This window comes from Hibiscus syriacus, unplaced genomic scaffold (genome assembly GCF_006381635.1).
Source record: "Hibiscus syriacus cultivar Baekdansim isolate YM2019G1 unplaced genomic scaffold, ASM638163v2 tig00018568_pilon, whole genome shotgun sequence".
NCBI classification, from domain to species: Eukaryota; Viridiplantae; Streptophyta; class Magnoliopsida; order Malvales; family Malvaceae; genus Hibiscus; species Hibiscus syriacus.
The window spans coordinates 37,291-56,312 of record NW_024062439.1 but is presented as its reverse complement, the minus strand read 5'-3'; the positions used below and the strand labels follow the sequence as shown (position 1 = coordinate 56,312).

General features: G+C 35.3%; 1 protein-coding gene across 1 annotated transcript; it reads left to right on the top strand.

Annotated features, from left to right (window-relative positions):
• The first annotated feature begins 399 nt into the window (after positions 1 to 399).
• LOC120209256 (inosine-5'-monophosphate dehydrogenase 2-like) lies at positions 400 to 3,083 on the top strand. The gene is made up of 5 exons (XM_039208308.1): positions 400 to 828; positions 911 to 1,497; positions 1,816 to 1,995; positions 2,556 to 2,813; positions 2,975 to 3,083. Exons 1-5 carry the CDS (start codon positions 444 to 446, stop codon positions 3,044 to 3,046), a joined length of 1,482 nt encoding a protein of 493 aa, XP_039064239.1. The 5' UTR covers positions 400 to 443; the 3' UTR covers positions 3,047 to 3,083.
• Positions 3,084 to 19,022: the final 15,939 nt, after the last annotated feature.

Genomic DNA, 19,022 nt, shown 5'->3' with positions numbered 1-19,022 from the left:
ATACACCTTTAAAGTTCAGTGTCTAAAACAACGTTGTTTTAGGAATAAGAACAATCACACCATTTTGGTGGCAGGTCACGTAGTAATTGTTAGTCATGTCATCGTTTCGTTACTAACCTAACAGTGGAATGATATGATTGAATGTAAAATTAAAATTTAATATTATAATTGATAAAATTAAAAAATTAATAATATAAATAAATAAACGAATAAAGCTAAATGATATATTAAGTAGTTTTTCATATTCTTTTTTTTATTATTGAAATGAATTGCTTTTAGTTTCAAATGCCAAATAGACAAGCACTAAAAAAGCATCCCTTGCAAAAAGCACAAATTCCCCGCTATTATTTAATAACCCCTCGTTATGATCCCGACATTAATACTTTTCATAGTTAGCCGCTAAACCCTAACCCAAAAGCTGCCAAAAAGCAGAAGCAAAGGATATGGAAGAAGACGGCACCAAAGCTACCGAGCTATTCAGCCGAGGCTACTCCTTCACCTACGACGACGTTATCTTTCACCCTCACTACATTGACTTCCCCACCGATGCCGTCTCTTTGTCCACCCGCTTTACCCGTAATATCCGTCTCTCTATCCCTTGCGTCGCCTCCCCTATGGACACTGTTTCCGAAGCTTACATGGCTGCTTCAATGGCTGCACTTGGCGGTATCGCCATTGTTCACTCCAACTGTACTCCTTCTCAACAAGCTTCCATCATCCGTGCTGCCAAGTCTCTTCGGCTTCCTATCACTCCTTCAGTTTCCTTCGTCTCTCCTGAAGACGCTCTTCCCGCTTCGTATGGACGATATGTTTTTATTACCGAATCAGGTAATTTACATGCTACTTACAATCCTTGCTGCTGGGTTAATCATTTTATGTCTTTTTTCAATATATGCATTTTTTCGAACAGGTGGTCTACCATCCAAACTTTTGGGTTACATCTCGTCTTCTGATTGCGACGGTCTGAGAGATAAACAAGTGAAACTCATTGATTACAAGCGGGATTGTAAGACTGTGGAGTATGTTCCTTGGAATTATGATTTGGGAAAGATCGAAGGGATTTTTGAGGAAAAGAAATGTGATTTTGTGGCGTTGGAGAGGGACGGTGAGGTCGTCAATGTGGTGATGAAAGAGGATGTGGTGAGGCTGAAGGGGTACCCGAAATTAGGGGCAGGGACAGTCGGTGCCGACGGGGAATGGATGGTGGGTGCGGCTATAGGGACAAGAGAGTCGGATAAGAAGAGGTTGGAGCACTTGGTGAAGGCAGGGGCCAATGTGATTGTTTTAGATAGCTCCCAGGGTAATTCTATATATCAGATTGAGATGATCAAGTTCATCAAAAAGACATATCCTCAGTTGGATGTGATTGGCGGGAATGTGGTGACTATGGCTCAAGCACATAATTTGATTCAGGCGGGTGTCGACGGATTAAGAGTTGGGATGGGGTCTGGATCCATTTGCACCACTCAAGAGGTTTGTGCTGTTGGACGGGGACAGGTAAAGGAAAAAAAGAACGTTTATTTCATTCATTCACTTAGATAACTTTGCCCGAGTTTCGCCTTATAGTTCGATAATTTTGCACGAGTTCTGCTATTCGAATGGTCTCTGGTCTTGCAATTTCTGTTGTTATTGGTTTCAACTCTGCGAGACATTGGAGACTTATTAGGTGCTTATAGTGCATTTTAACTACGTCTACCATCTGTGCACAAAACAATAGCATTTGAAAACGTTAAAGAACTAATTGGAACTATGATTTTATTATACTATTTCTTTCATTATATGTTACAAATTGAAATTCTTTTTGGCACCTCTCAGGCAACAGCCGTTTACAAGGTGTCATTAATTGCGGCACAGCATGGTGTGCCTGTGATTGCCGATGGTGGCATTTCCAACTCCGGACATATTGTCAAGGCTTTGGCTTTGGGGGCATCTACTGTGATGATGGGAAGCTTTTTAGCCGGAAGCACTGAAGCTCCTGGAGCCTATGAGTATAAGGTATGGCTCTGCTTTTGCTTTCTGTAGCTTTAGGCACTATCACATAATTGTGTTGCCAACCAGACAGCAGTTAGTTCAGATCTAGTTCTTCCATAGAGTCTTATCTAATGGCAAATTTTTTCTACTTGAACTTGACCCAAAACTCTATAGTCCAAATCAATTGAATTTATTCTATATACAATTAATAAATAAAGTCATTGTAACTTGTAGATCAAGCTAATTAGCAGAAGTTGTGAAGATTATTTGATATACTTTTAGCCTGCATGTTCTTCTTTCATTTGGGGATTATTTATATCTTAGAATCTGAGCTCACCATAGAGTTATTTCTTATGGTGAAAAGTTGAAATGTGTATGGCAAAAGTAAATATACAATGTGTGCCTAAGAGCACGGGTTTTGAATTTGGAATTATTTGTTATATGTGGATTTTCTTCTACTTATACCTTTGATTTTGTTGGTTTTTAATTTTCATGTTCCAATGGGAATTTTCTTCTACATATGTTCACTTTACATTTAATTCTATCAATCTTTTTGTTCGAATTCTTGTGATTTGTATTACTAGAATGGTCAACGTGTCAAAGAGTATCGCGGCATGGGCTCTCTAGAAGCAATGACCAAAGGAAGTGATCAAAGATATTTGGGTGATACCGCTAAGCTGAAGATTGCGCAAGGGGTCGTTGGAGCTGTTGCAGATAAGGGTTCTGTACTAAAATTTATACCTTACACGATGCAAGCAGTCAAGCAAGGATTCCAAGATCTCGGTGCTTCCTCCTTACCATCCGCACACGAGCTCTTAAAATCAGGCACATTGAGGCTTGAGGTATGATTTGACAACGACACATTGCTATTCTAACTTGGTTATACAGATAATGTTGAAAAGTTTCTTGGCCCATCACTGATTCAACCCCTTGAAATGTTGATCTTTCCTTCTCCTTGCTTGTAATTGAGTTTTGTTGCTGTTGTGTTGCAAAACCGGAACAGGTTCGAACTGGTGCCGCGCAAGCTGAAGGTGGAATACATGGTCTGGTTTCGTATGAAAAAAAATCGTTTTAAGATTTTTCATGGTGGTGTTGTTAGAGCATCTTGATTTCCTATCAAAATTTGTTCGGGATGTTTATTTGTAAGATCAACTTTTTTAAGAACCAAAACAAATCTTTATACTTACATATTTTGTTTTGAATAGGCTTGTTTAGAGGTCAAAAACCTTTGAAATTTTATAAATATTTATGCTAGGAATTTAATAACTAAAATGGGATTAACGTATAAATAAGACATGTTGCAAAAGATAAAATTTACTGTACTGCAAATAAATAAATAAAATCTAAAACCTTTTCAGTGCTTTTATTTTGGTTCTTAAAATATAAAAACTTTCATTAGAGTCATTATTAAAAATGATTTTCATTATTAAAAGATTAATTTTTTTGTTTTTACTGTTACTCGTGATTTCTCTTATTGGAAAGATTACTGAACCATGCTTCTTCTTATTTTTTCATTTTATTCAATTTAAATTAGTCAAAAATATCTTTTATTCTCCTCAAATTTTAATACAAATTAGAAGTAAGAAAATTTCCATTACTCACTATCAATCGTTGTATCAGTTTGAAAGTAACTTATATTAATTTTATGGTTAAATAAAATATTTTAACCGCTATGATTAACCAAATATCACTTTATTCATAAAATAATTTATTGATTACGATAAATTTAAGGCATAACGCAATAAAAATAACCTTAATATTCGAAAGTATTATCAAATTTGTCTGTGATTTTTTGAAATATTTGATCACTCAACGTTTAATTTTGGGTCAAAAAACACCTTTGGTGGATGAAAATGACTAACGGTCAACGCCTGATGCGACGTGATTTTTCCAACTCATGGTACATGATGACGTGACAGATCCACGTGTGATGTCACATCACCAAATATTTTGTTTTTATTAATTAATTATTATTTTTATTAAATTAATAATAATATTGTCACATGACAAATGAGATTTTTTATTAAATTAGGAAATGAAGGATTAAACTTTCAAAAGATTTATTTTTATTAATTAATAATTATTTTTTATTAAATAAATAACAACCAATCATATATTATCACATGACAGGTGATATTTTTTTTATTAAATTAGAAAATGAAGGATTAAACCTCCAAAAAGATGCACCTCAAAATATTTGATCTTAGGTATGGTGTATAAAAAGCTCAACACCTAACCAACATACCAACAAACTTAATTGTTATTACTATGCTAATAAAATTCTTTAAAGTATATTGTAGCCCTCAAAACCACAACAAAAACATTTTATAAACTTTTATTTTAAATTTATTTATTTTATTAAATTTAAATTATAAACTCTCTAATTAAATTCATATTTAAAAAACAATTTTGAATTTATAAACTTTAAACAGAAAATTAAACGATTCAATCTTTTATTTTTTTATTAAATTATATACTCTCTAATTACAAATAATTGTTTTTATAATTTAATCTTTTAATCATTTTTATAATTTAATCTTTTAATTATATTTAATTTAATCTTATGAGTAAAATTAATTATTAAATTTTTCTTAGTATTAATTCTTTTGGACATAAGACAAAATAAAAAAAGTTTATAAATTTAAAATTCAATAAAAATAAATTTAAAATAAAAGATTAAATCATTTTTAATATGAATTTAATTAGTGAATATATATTTTAAATTTAATAAAAAATAAATTTTAAAATAAAAGTTTATAAAATGCTTGTGCTGTGGTTTTGATGGCTACAATATATTTTAAATATTGTTATTAGCATAGTAATAACATCTAAGTGAGTTGGTTTGATGCTTAGGTATTGAGCTATTCATCCATTGGACCCAAGTTTAAATCCCAATGGGTGCATCTTTTGGAGTTCTAATCCCTCTTTTCCTAATTTAATAAAAAATTCTATGCGTCACGTGACAATATTTGATTAGTTGTTATTAATTTAATAAAAAATAATTATTAATTAATAAACATAAATATTTGTCAATATTTAGTCAACGTGGATCTGCCACGTCATCATGTATCATGAGCTTAACAAGCCACATCAGCTTCTCCGTCCATGTATATACGTTTTGTCAGCATTAGACATTGACCATAAGTTGACTAACGGTTTTCATCAACTGTTGGTTGTTTTTGACCCAAAACTAAACATTGAGTAGTCAAATGTTAAAAAAAAAACAATACAGTCAAGTTTGACAGTGCGTTAGAGTTATTTTATTGCATTATGCCCCTTATGTCAATTTTTAATAACCGTAGTGATCCTAATAATATAAAGGGTAAATTACGTGTTTAGTACCTAAATTATCAATTTTAGTCCGTTTTAGTCCTTAAACTTTAAATTTTTTTCAAAATCACACCTAAAGTTTAGTTTTTGTTTCATTTTAGTACACCCATTAAAAATTTTATTAATACCAAAATGAGTGCCCAAACTATATTGTTTTTCCCAAATAGGTGCATAAACTATTTTTTGACTCATTTAGGTGTCTAACATTACAAACGTTACCCATTTAGGTGCTATGGCCGTCAACAACGTTAATTTTTCCCATTAAGTGACACGTGTCACAATTTGGTGATTTTGAAATTTGTTTTTAATATTAAAAAAATTATGGTATTTATAAAAAACACTAACTTTTCTTATATTATAAAACAACCCAAAAAATCCCAAATCCTAACCTTAATCAGCCGCCATTTCCGGCCATGACCACTGCCACTGACGTAATCCCTACCATCCTACTCATATGTCATCGTAGTTTTCGTCGATTAGTCGTCGGAATTTTGATTTTCATCCTAAGGTTCGTGGGGTATAAAATGTTGATTCATCGTCGATCGATCATTATTTCATTGGGGTTTTGGTTACCAGGGGGAGGGGAGGTCAGATGGAGCTTCGTTGACAGCAAAAGGTGGTGGTTGATGTGGGTTTAGGGTTTACAATGAAGGTTTTCAAAGTTTTGAGTTTATTTCAAAAATTTGTGTTTTCTTTTTAATATATATATATATAATTTTATTTTTTTAATTTTAAATATAATTTTTAAAATTATCAGGTTTTGACATGTGTCACTTAACGGAGGAATTAATACCGTTGATGACCCATGCACGTAAATGGGTAACGTTTGTAACGTTAGGCATCAGGATCAGTAAAAAAATAGTTTAGGCACCTATGTGGGAAAAGAGATATAGTTTGGACACTTATTTTGGTATTAAGCCTTCAAAATTTAACGTTAAGTTTTGAAAAAATTGAAAGTTTAGGTACTATAACAGATCAAAACTAATAGTTTATGTACTTAGCGCGTTAAGTTTTTAACGGTGGGTACTAAAATGAAACAAAAAACTAAATTTTAAGTATGATTTTTTTAAAAAAAAAATGAAAGTTTAGGTACTAAAACATTCTAAAACTGAAAATTTATGTACTAAATGAATAATTTACCCTAATATAAATTAACAATTTAATAATTATAATGATGGTGTAATTTCAGGATCATCAATGTAATTTACCCTAGAAATAGTATTGGTGTAATTTCTTCAATAAAGAGGGTAGTTTTGCTATACGACAGTTTAATATAACGCGCTATCGGAAATGTTAATATTTTTTAACATTTTCGGTAGAGCGCTAATTAAAATGTTATTTATCGAAAATGTTAATTTTGTTATCTAAAATTAATATTTTCGATATTAATATTTATGATAAAAAAAATAATATTTTAGATAACGTCTGATATTAATTATTTTAATAAAAAATTAATATTTTAAATAATATTCTATTAAAATATTAAAAAATATTAACATTTTTTATAACGTCTTTACGTAGTCTTATATTATTTTGATTTTCCTTAATCATCCCCACTAATGAAGAAAATTAAAAGAGAGGAAAAAATAACAAAAAAAAAATAGGAGAGAGAAGTCTGTTAAAGGAGGGTTTGTTTTTCATCTCGAGTACCGTCCTCACATACGTTCTCTCTTCTTTGCTTTCCCTCATAAGAGAGAGAAACTCTCACTTTTAATCTCTAGACACCAATTCCTTTTCTTCTTTAATTTCTATCATCTTCTTTTATATTATAAAACCCCATCTTTCTTAATTTTTTTTCCATATATTCCGATTCAGCGTTTTTACATCTCACTGAGTTTATTTGTTCTTTTGCTTTCTTTTGATCAATCGGTTGGCGGAGATTGAGTCTCACGTGATAAGATCTCGTTATGCAGCAAGGTGATCAGATGGTGTTGAGTTTGAGACCTGGTGGTGGTCGAGGGAACAGACTTTTTAGTGGCCCTTCATCGTCGTCTTCTTCTTTATTAGCATTCGGTTCATTTTTTCTGATCTTCCTGCCTTTCATCCCCATGGCGGTGCTGCTCCCTCGTTTTCTCTTAAGGTTCAACCTTTTTATCCATTCTCTATTAAACTCACATCTCAATTGTTTTTGGATCTAGACATTTTGATTTATTCTAGGGGTCATTTTTTGGATTTCTGCTTTTAAATTAGGATTTTTTTGAAAAAAAAATCATTAGTGAAGTAGCTGTTAGGTATTGCTCTTTCGAATATTGAATCCTTGTCATGCAGTTTTGATTGTATTATTCTTATTGTTGATTATACTATCTCTGAAATAAACATTGCATTTGTTTTTCCACCTAAAAGGCTTTACATTTATGTCTTTGTGCTTTTAAATAGCAACGTGGTATTTGATCAGTTGTCGTTCATATGGTCAAATCAAAGCACAGAGTAAGGTATTGTATTATAACTTCAAAAAATAAAGAGTGATTTAGTTTTAATAGCAACCCTTTATTAGCTGAATAAATAATATATTGTTAGATATTACATTATATCTTTAAATAGGAAAAATGTAATCAGCTTTGTCCCAATTCTTTGGTACACTTGGTACGTTTACTTGATTTAAATATGGACAAATAAAAATATTAAAAGATCTACAATAAAAAAATAAGGATCTTACATAGTTTATACAAGTGAGGTGTTCCATTGATAAAAAAGATTAAGGATCTTAAACGTGGTTATTGTTCCCTTACTTTTGATTGTTGTGACTTGCGAGCTAAAAACTCTTTTGGTTTAATCGATTTCCACGTGTCTTTTTAAGTCTAATTAAAGAAGTTAACAATACATTATTAAGTATACACTCTTATGGAGTTTTTTTAACTCTACTTCTTGTGTGTAAGATAATAACTTACAATTACATATTTGTCACTCAATTGCTTTTTGATCTTCTTAGTTGATGAAGAATAATTTTTTTTTAAAGTGTATAGGATTTTAACTAAGTCTTATTGAGGATTTTGGAGTGCAAAAGGTTGGGTCTTGTGGTAACATCTTTATGATACAAACCAGATTTCAACTGTGGTTCTCTATTCTTTGTTTAATACTTAAGATATGTTTAGCTTATGTTTTTTAATGTTAGATAAGTTTAGTTTTTTATTAACATGTTAGGAGTATACCTTGTAGTTTTCATTTTCTGTTGCTTGGTTTATTCTTTAGATCATTAATTAAATGTCATCATGCAGCATATTGAAATACATATGGGTTGTAGAATCTGAAGTTTTCGATTTCCATACTGTTGTAGGCTGGAGACTCAAGATTTGAGGATTGTGAATGTGTGCGGTATACTAGGGACCAGATTCTACAGCTTAGGGAGGGTAATCATACAAAACTTTTGCTTAGTAGTATCTTTCATCACTGCATCAGCAAACTATTATTGTGTTTTTCTTCCAAATAAATCCAGAAAAGAACTAAACAATGCTCTATTTTTGCATTCAAGTTGTTCAATGTTGTTAGCATTCTATTGAATTATGTTGAATCGATCATGCAAATAAGTAGTTCAACGTTCATGCTATATTTCATATTTTTTTGTGTTGAAATCAAACGATACCACTTTCATTATTGTTTGTTTCTCTATCTGATAATGCTTATTGCCTTCTGTTTAGGTTGTAGAAGTTGCTGAAGAGATTCTTAAAATCAAACGAGATATTGAAGTGGAAATCTTCGGTGAGGATCAAAACTGGGTTTGTGGAGAAAGCAATGTACACTCTAACAACCTTTTTTCCTTTCATTTTCTAATATCTTAATAGTAATTAGCTTATTTGGTGAAGTTGTTGTATTTTTAAATAATTTTTTCAATTAGTCAGTCTTTGTTAACAATTGTTACTACATTCTCTATACTTTTGATAGCCACCAAATTATAGTTAGAAGCGTTACTCAGAGCCTGACAATCGTGATTGGTTTAGCCGTTCAGCAAAGTCTTATCCTGTTGGAGAGGAGAGGCCCTGGGAATATCTTCGAGATAGAGATATGAGAAATCGATTCGACTCCAGACAGTCATAAGCTAATCAGTTTAATCGCCAAGATCAATCCAACTCTCAGTTCCCAAGGGCACAAATCTCTTATAAGCAAGGGATATCATAAAAAGATTCAAATTCTTTTTGTCTATTTAATGTTTCCTGCATCTTTGACCATTATTATCAGTGTTGAGTTGCTGTGTGAGTATTTGAAGCATCTTGCAACATATTTCTCAGTCAATAAAACTCAGAGATGAGTTTTGATTAGGCATTAATGCTTTAATATGTAGTTCCACTCCAGTTAAAGTCTTAACCTATAAGTACATGTACCAATCATAGAGAAATGCTTCAATAAGTTACACACATATTGATATCTCTGAATTTTCTTTAAATTTGTTTGATATATAATGATGAATCCATTGTATATAGTTATGAAGCATATGAGTTGTTTGGCTTTAGTACCAATCCCGGTGATTATTTTTTCCGTGATGGTAACATACAAGGAATTATGTATTTAATGATGTCTTAATATTAGCTTTGTAATTATTCCTATTTATCCCTGCAACAAGCTTTGTATGTCATTTGGCTTTGGCATTAACATTGGGTTTACTTTGTTGTTCACAGAGAGGACCTGTTCCAGCTTTGATCAAGGCTGAGGTGCCATGGTCGGCTAGAAGGGGGAATCTTTCTGAGAAAGACCGTGTTCTAAAAACTGTTAAAGGGTAAATATATTAGAATTATGTTTCCTGCGTCATATATTTGTTTTTGATATTTATCAACTTACAGTATAATCAAGTTTTTCTATGATATATAGGTTTGTAATCATATATGTATTTCTGATATCTATTCACAAATCGCAAAAAAGACCTTGTACTTGTTGATTAGAACTTGGTAATTTTCAAGGTCTGCCAAGTTTAATGTCTTTTTGATATGATTGGTATTAGAAATTTTTGTTTCATAAGCATATGAATATCAGATGCTTTCGTGACGATAAAAATTGGTTGTAGTAAAAGATTCAAATATATATATCATCTGATTCCCTTGTTAACCATGATTTCCTTGTCTGTGAACTTGCCAAGTGGTTTCGATTTTTCATGTATGCATGACAGGAAGAGGCAATCCTTTCCTTTGTGAACAAACTTAAAAAGAATGTTGTAATCATTTACTAAATAATTTACAACCTTTATAGAGTAGTCTAAGTGTAAATAGGGAACAATCCCTAAAAATTAGTAACTCCCTAAGAATTAGGGACTAAGATTAGATCCTACTGTACAAGGAAACTCCTAGGAATAAGGTAAGTAATATATCCTTAATTTTAGGAATTCCAACACTCCCCCTCAAGCTGGAGTGTAGATATTTATCGAACCCAGCTTGCCAATAATTTCTTCAAACATGTTTATGCTAACACTTTTGGTCAACAAGTCTGCAACTTGTTGTCTCGTAGGTATGTAGGTAACACAAACCTCTCCCGAGTTAATTTTTTCGTTGATGAAGTGACGATCAATTTCCACGTTTGGTGCGATCATGGTGAACAGGATTATGTGCTATGCTGACAGCTGTCTGGTTTTCAAAATGCATTTTTATAGGTCTTGTATATGACACTTTTAGTTCTCACAGTAGTCATTGTATCCAGATTCCTTCGCATATACCATGGTATAGTACTCGATACTCTGCCTCTGTACTACTGCGTGCTACGACAGACTATTTTTTACTTCTCCATGTTACGAGATTACCCAAACGTAGCTATAGTAACCACTTGTAGAACGTCTGTTGTTAACAACACCTGTCTAGTCTGCATTAGTGTATACTTCTACACTTCGGTTGGCAGTTTTCTTGAATTGCAGGCCTTTACCCGGAGCCCCCTTGAGATACCTTAATATCTTGTATGCAGCTTCCATATGTTTCTCCCTGGAGCGAACCACTTGTAGAACTCTTGTTAACAACACCTGTCTAGTCTGCATTAGTGTATACTTCTACACTTCGGTTGGCAGTTTTCTTGAATTGCAGGCCTTTACCCGGAGCCCCCTTGAGATACCTTAATATCTTGTATGCAGCTTCCATATGTTTCTCCCTTGGAGCGTGCATGAACTGGCTGATAACACTCACACCGAAAGCTATGACTGGACGAGTGTGAGATAAGTAGATAAGTCTCCCTACTAGTCGTTGATATCTCCCCCTGTTGACATCTTCTCCATCCTGATCAGTCCCTAATTTAAGATTGAATTCCATAGGAGTTTCGACTGGTTTTCAGCCCAACAAACCAACTTCTGAAAGCAGATCAAGAACATACTTTCTTTAGGAGATGGAAATACCTGTCTTAGACCTTACTACCTCTATTCCAAGAAAGTATCTAAGATTCTCCAAGTCCTTAAGTTCAAATTCAACACTAAGAAACTCTTTTAGACTTTTAATTTCGCTTGAATCATCCCCTGTTAATATTATATCGTCCACATAGACAATGAGAATGCAACATTTTCCACTTTTCGAGTGTTTGTAGAACATGATGTGGTTAACATGTCCTTGAGTATAGCTTCTACTAGTCATAGCTTTGGCAAATCGGTTGAACCACGCCCTTGGAGATTGCTTTAGTCCATATAAGGACTTCTTTAGCTTACACACTTGGTCCTTGCTCTTTTCAAACCCGTGTGGGAAGTCAATGTACACTTCCTCATTTAATTCCCCATTGTGGAAAGCATTTTTATGTCCAATTGGGTCAAAGGCCAATCCAAGTTGACAACAAGGGATAGGAGAACTCGAATGGTGTTTAGCTTGGCAACTGGTGCAAATGTCTCATCGTAGTCAAGGCCATAGGTTTGAGTGAAGCCCTTAGCCATAAGCCGAGCCTTGTATCGATTGATACTGCCATCGGGTTTAAATTTTGTAGTGAAGACCCACTTGCATCCTACAATCTTCTTACCACTTGGTAAATCCGAGATTTCCCATGTTTCATTATCTTTAAGAGCCTTTATTTCTTCCATTACAGCTTGCCTTCACTCAGTTGATTTAAGTGATAGAGATGAGACTTCTGTTTCAGAAAAGTCCTCGGGTGGGGATGAAATTGGCACTGCTGTTTCAGCTTCAGGAGGATGAAGTCATCGAGAGTATACCCGAAGTTCTAGAGTATGTTCTTGCTACCTTTCTGTATCATGTTGTTGTTGTTCTTCGGTGGTGTGATTGATTCTGCTAATTTCTTGTTGCTGCACAGGAGATACAGTCCCTAAATTTGGAATTACAATAGTTGTTGGGTTGTTAGGTTTGTTTGTGATAGTAGAGGTTGTATCATGAGGTATAATGAGAATGGTATTAAAGGTCTCATCTTCATTGAGAGTCTCCCTCTAAAGATGAGATGCTGCAAAGTATGGTTCATTCTAAAAAAAATGTGACATCCCGAGAGAAACATTCGGTGTAAGGTTGGTGAGTAACACTTATAGCCTTTTTATATGGGGGAATAGCCAATGAAGACACATGTGTAGGATCGAGGATCAAGTTTGGATTGATTGGGTTGATGATTGTGGACAAACGTTTTGCAACCGAATATTTTTGTTGGTAGGTTTTGAACAAGAAATAAGGGAAAGGCCTTTTGAAGTGTATATAGAGGTGTTTGAAAATTTAATACATTTGATGGTAGACAGTTTATGAGGTAGCAAGCAGTGAGGACAACCTCTCCCCACAAGTATTTTGGGACACCCATGGTGAACTTTAGCGCTCGAGCCACAGCAAGGAGATGTCGATTTTTTCTTTTAGATATACCGTTTTGTTGAGGCGTGTCGGGGCAAGAAGTTTGATGTATGATGCCTTGGTCAGAAAGGTAAGGGCTTATATAACAACCCAGAAAATTTGAAGAAAAAAATGAAATTAAGCAATTTGGTAAAAATTGGGGACTAAATTAAAAGTTCTCAAAACTTGTAGCATGTTTTAAAGTTTAAGGAAATTTATGGACTAAACCTTGAATTTACCCAAAAAAGTGTCAACAGACACTCTAAGAAATGGGAATCAGATATGCGGGGAGTTATCATAAGAGAAAAAAATTTCTAAGCTTTTCTTTACTCCCGCACCCTAACTTCCAACCACTATTCTGACATCATCCGACCTTCGATCATCATTTTGAAACCACCATCATGTTCATCATCGAGCGAGAAACAAACCTCTTAAATTAATTGAAGTGAAACGCTGCCAAACGCCGTGAATTGTAAGTCAAAACCTTAACTTTTTTTAGCTCCATCGCCGAGAAAATCTTAAATTCATCGTCGATCGTTGCTCCGTTTTCGATACCTCCCGCACCATCGTGTTCTTTGTGTCGTTTCGAGGTTTGCCGGTGTTATCCTTGGTCTCCGTTGACTGTAGTGCGTGAGGAGGTGAAGCAGTCAAAGTTTCCGATTTGTTGAAATCGAGCTCTCCACCTTTCAAAATTGTGAACCGAGCTTTGTAAGTGCCTCAAAATCGTTTAAAATAATTTTTAGGAATTTTTTCGTAATTTTTCCGACGCCGAAAAATGGCCCACGCGCCACCACTGCGCGTGGGGAAGGTTAAAATGATCGGTTTGACCGGTTTTTAAACTGTTTGACCGGTTTTGACCCGACCCGACCCGTTGACTTGAACCGACCGTTGACCTGACTCGTTGACCGTTGACTGTTGACCGGGTGGTATTTTGGTAATTATTTTGAAAATGGTGGTATTCAGGTAATTATCTTCAAAAGGGTGTTATTTTTGTAATTATTTTTAAAAGGTGCTATTTTATTAATTATTTTTAAAAGGGTGCTATTTTCGTAATTATTTTTAAAATGGTGCTATTTTCGTAATTATTAAACGACCGTTAATTTTTCTCGAATATACTTATCTTGACATTTTTTAACGTTCCGAATCCATTTTTGGGTTTTGTTTTACTAAATTCGAACTCGAAAGTCTCTAAATCGTCAGTTAAACCCTAAATCTGATTCTGAAGTCCGTTTTTGCCAAATTCTGACCCGAAATTCCTGAATCGAGCTTATGAACCCAAAAGGCTTAGTATTTTAGCATTTTTATTATTTATTTGAGATTTGGTTAAAGAATTGGTTGAGTAAAATATTTTATGAAGGTACTCGTGATTCACCTAAAAGGGGATCAGTTAGGTCCGATGTTTTCCATTCGTCAGATTAGCCCGAACCACGTACTACAAAAATTACCCATTGATTTTCGTATATTATTTAAATAAGATTTAGATTATTTATATTAGGGTTCCAATATGGATTTTTCTAATTTGTAAGATCTAGCGCTGCAGCAGAGCGTGATCGACAGATCCAGTAATAGGCTTTCATATCTGATTTCTCATACTGTTATAGGTGTGTTTCCTGACGGTGTTATCTTACTGTTCTAAACTATCATATGAATACTTTATTTGATTTTTGACGAGATTTTGATATGATACTTGACCTGGATTTTTATATGATACATGACATGGATTCTGATCTACTACTTGACCTGAATTATGTTTTAAATATATATATATATATCCGTTATGAGCGGAACATGATTTATTTGGGGGGATAATGTTGGAGGAAGTATACCTGGAGGCTCATCTGCTGTGTGCTCAGGGCCTTACTTATCGGCTCTTCGGCTGTGTGCTCAGGGTTTTACTGGACTTGAAGAACCTACACATTTTGGACTTGACGGATGGGGGTAGTGTTCATATTTTAAAACATGTTTGATAACCGATTTTACTGAAATATTTTATTCGTATGTTTTTATACACTGTTTGGAGCACACTAGGCTTTTTAGCTCATTTTATAGTTTTTAGCCTTTTTCAGATAACAGCAGACTGTAAGCTAGCATATTTGACATCAGGGGAGATCAACTACTTATTTTGTATGAACATATATCTCTATATGTTTTTCAGTTGTATCTGGTGACATTTATTTACTATCGTTTTGGATATATCTGTATTATTAATATTGTGTTCTGTATTATATCTAATGTATTATAAGTTGTTTTAAATATAATGAATGAGATATGTGACCACTTAGGTTTGGGTATAACTTACAGACCGGGTCTGGGGTTACATTTGGTGGTATCAGAGCTTTCGGTTTTAAACACTCAGACTGTATATGAGTCCTAAACTTTGGATTTTTAAGAAATTTTGAAAGGAAAAAAATGTCACCTTATATTATGATTTAAAGTTTTCTCGAGATCCCTGATGCTAATCTGATATATGTTTCAAATTCTTTCTTTAGAGCCTTTTAGATTCAACGATGAGTGTTGCTAGAGGTCGTAGGACAGGACGTGGCCGTGGTCGAGGGCGAGTCGCTCGACCTTTTGTCACCACGTGATCCTCCTGTTCCGCAAGTAGATCCAACCCTTTCTCATGATGATCAGTTTACTCCTGTGAGAGATCCTCCCATTACTGAAGATGGGGATACTGACATGAACGAAGATGCCATTAATAGAGCTATATTACGCATGTTTCAGAAAGCTGCCAGAGCCCCTAGTAATATGACTGCAGTTGAGATTTCAAATTCTCTGGTTGCTGCTGGTGCAGTTCCATTCGAGGGTATTACTGGTGGACCTCCGAAAGACGTTGAGTATTGGCTGGAGGACAGAGAGGATTATGGTTGAGATGAACCTCAGACCTGAACAGAAGTTGAAGGGGGGCCTAACTATGTTGAAGAAAGAGAGCTTTAGATGGTGGCAATCAATTTCTGGTAGTATTTCGAGAAACCAGTTAATATGGAATCTTTTCAATACGTGCTTCCGAAGTCGCTACATTGGAGAGAATTACCTGCAGGAGCGACGTCAAGAGTTTCAGAATCTGGAGCAGGGTAGCATGTCTGTTATGGATTACGAGGTTGAGTTCATCCGATTGAGCCGCTATGCTCTTAGACTTGTGGACACTGAGACAGATCGATGCTTGAGGTTCGAGAATGGACTCAGGTATGAAATCAGGAGTCGTGTCGCTACCCACCGAGAGAAATTTTGATGAATTGGTTGAGATAGCCAAGACTGATGAGGAAATAGAGCATTTGGGTATGGAGCACAAGAGAGATAGTGATCGAACTCAAACCCGATTTAGGAGGCCTTCTGGTTTTGTAGATTCTTCTGCACACCCCAGCAAGAGAGGTAGGGTGAATCCTTTCAGAGAGGTGGTATGAGTGTCAGGCCTGTGGCATCCAGTTCTTCAGCTGTACATTCTTCTAGACATGGGGGATCTTTTGGGTTACAACCTTTGAAGACATGTGATTACTGTGGAAAACATCATCTTGGAGAATGCAGGATGAAATTGGGCATATGTTATAAATGTGGTTTTGGTGACCATTTTTTGAGGGACTATCCAGAGCGAGATCGATCATTTCAAACGCGAGCTCGTACTCCCGCTAGTTCTCATAATACAGTCTAGACTCCAGCACGGGGTCGTACTTAGGAGAGAGCACCTGGATCGGCTAGTAGAGGTCGAGCATCTCAGAGTAGGGTCCAGTCAGATCTGAGGCCAGACAGCCTGCATTGGTTTACACTGCCAGACTTTGACAGGATCGCGGTGGGCCTAATATGACTGCAGGTACTATTATTATTCATTCAGTTCCCTACTTTGCATTGTTTGATAGTGGTTCTACCAATTCCTATGTATCGCATTCCGTTTCTAAGGGTCTAAATATTCTTGTGGAGAATACTGAGCATTCGGTGATATTTCAAAGTCCCTTAGGCAAGTCTATAGTATTGGATCGTATTTTTAGAGAGTGTCCTATAGAGATCAATGGGGAGATTTTTCTGGCCGACCTGATGGAGTTACCTTTGGAAGAGTTTGATTTGATTCTCGGCATAGATTGGTTGGACAAACTTCGAGTAAATATTGATTTTGAGACCAAGAGAGCTGTTCTGAAGACCCCGGATAATCGAAAGATTGTAATGATCGGGAAACGCCGTGGATTTCTGGCGAATGTTGTGTCTTCTTTGGTAGCTGAGAAGATGATCAGGAAAGGTTCCGAGGCGTTTCTTGCTTATATATTGGATACTAGGAGTTCTCAATCTAATATTGAAGGCATCTAGATTGTCAAGGAATTTTATGATGTTTTTCCCGATGAGTTGCCTGGATTACCGCCGGATAGAGAGGTTAAGTTTGAGATTGAATTTTATTCTGGTTCCACTCCCGTTTCAAAGGCTCCTTATCGTATGGCCCCAAAGGAGCTTAAGGAACTGAAAGTTCAACTCCAGGAGTTGTTGGAAAGGGGGTTTATCCGACCAGTGTATCACCGTGGGGAGCCCCAGTTCTCTTTGTCAAGAAGAAAGATGGGACATTGAGACTCTGTATTGATTATAGGAAACTGAACAAGCTCACGATTAAAAACAAATATCCTCTGCCCAGGATCGATGATCTATTTGACCAATTTCGAGGGGCTTCTATCTTTTCAAAAATAGACTTAAGGTCTGGTTATTATCAACTCAAAGTGAAAGACTCGGATATTCTGAAGACTGCTTTCCGTACTTGGTATGGGTATTATGAGTTTTTAGTGATGTCATTCGGGTTAACAAATGCCCCTGCTGATTTTATGGATCTGATGCATAGGGTGTTTCGACCTTATTTGGACCAGTTTGTAGTTGTGTTCATTGATGACATACTGGTGTATTCTAGAAGTGAAGAAGAACATGAGGAGCATCTAAGGATTGTTCTATAGACTCTAAGGGAGAATAAGCTATACGCTAAGTTGAGCAAGTGTGAATTCTGGCTCAGCGAAGTGACTTTTCTTGGACATATCATTTCTGCTGATGGTATTCGGGTGGATCCAAGCAAAGTAGAGGTTATTGAACTGGAAGCAACCCAGGAACATTTCTGAGATCCGTAGTTTCTTGGGCTTAGCTAGTTACTACCGTCGTTTTGTAGAGGGGTTCTCCCTTATTGCAGCTCCTCTGACGAAACTATTGAGGAAAAATATTCCATTTGTTTGGTCTGAGAACCAACAAGCTAGCTTTGAGAAATTGAAGGTTGTTCTAACTCAAGCCCCGATGCTGATTCAGCCTGAATCTGGGAAAGATTTTTCTATCTACAGTTATGCTTTTCATTCTGGATTAGGATGTGTTTTGATGCAAGTTGGGAAGGTTGTCGCTTATGCGTCGTGTCAGTTAAAGCCGCATGGGCGTAACTATCCTATTCACGATCTGGAGCTAGCTATCGTGGTTTTTGCTTTAAAGATTTGGAAATACTACCTCTACGGAGAAAAGTGTTATATGTATACTGATAATAAGAGTCTGAAGTATCTGCTTACTCAGAAATAATTAAATTTGAGACAGCGTCGCTGGTTGGAGCTTCTAAAGGACTGATTTAGAGATAGAATATCATCCAGGGAAAGCTAATGTAGTGGCAGACGCCTTGAGCCGTAAGACGATATTAGATCTCAGAGCATTATTCGCCAACTTGAGTTTATTTGATGATAATATTCTGTTAGCACAGTTGCAGGTTAAACCTACTTTGGCCGAGGAGATTAAGACCAAACAACTTCTGGATAGCTCATTGCTTCCCATTATTGAGCAAGTTAAGCAAAGATCGAGTTCAGAGTATACTGTGGATCAGGATGGTATTTTGTGTTTTCACGGTCGTTACTGCGTTCCTAAAGATGATGAGTTGAGACGAGTTATTCTTTAGGAGGCTCATAGTAGTCCTTATATTATGCATCCTGGAGGGGACAAAATGTATAATAATCTCAAAGAGCGCTACTTCTGGACTGGTATGAAAAAGAATATTTCAGATTTTGTGGCGAGGTGTTTGACTTGTCA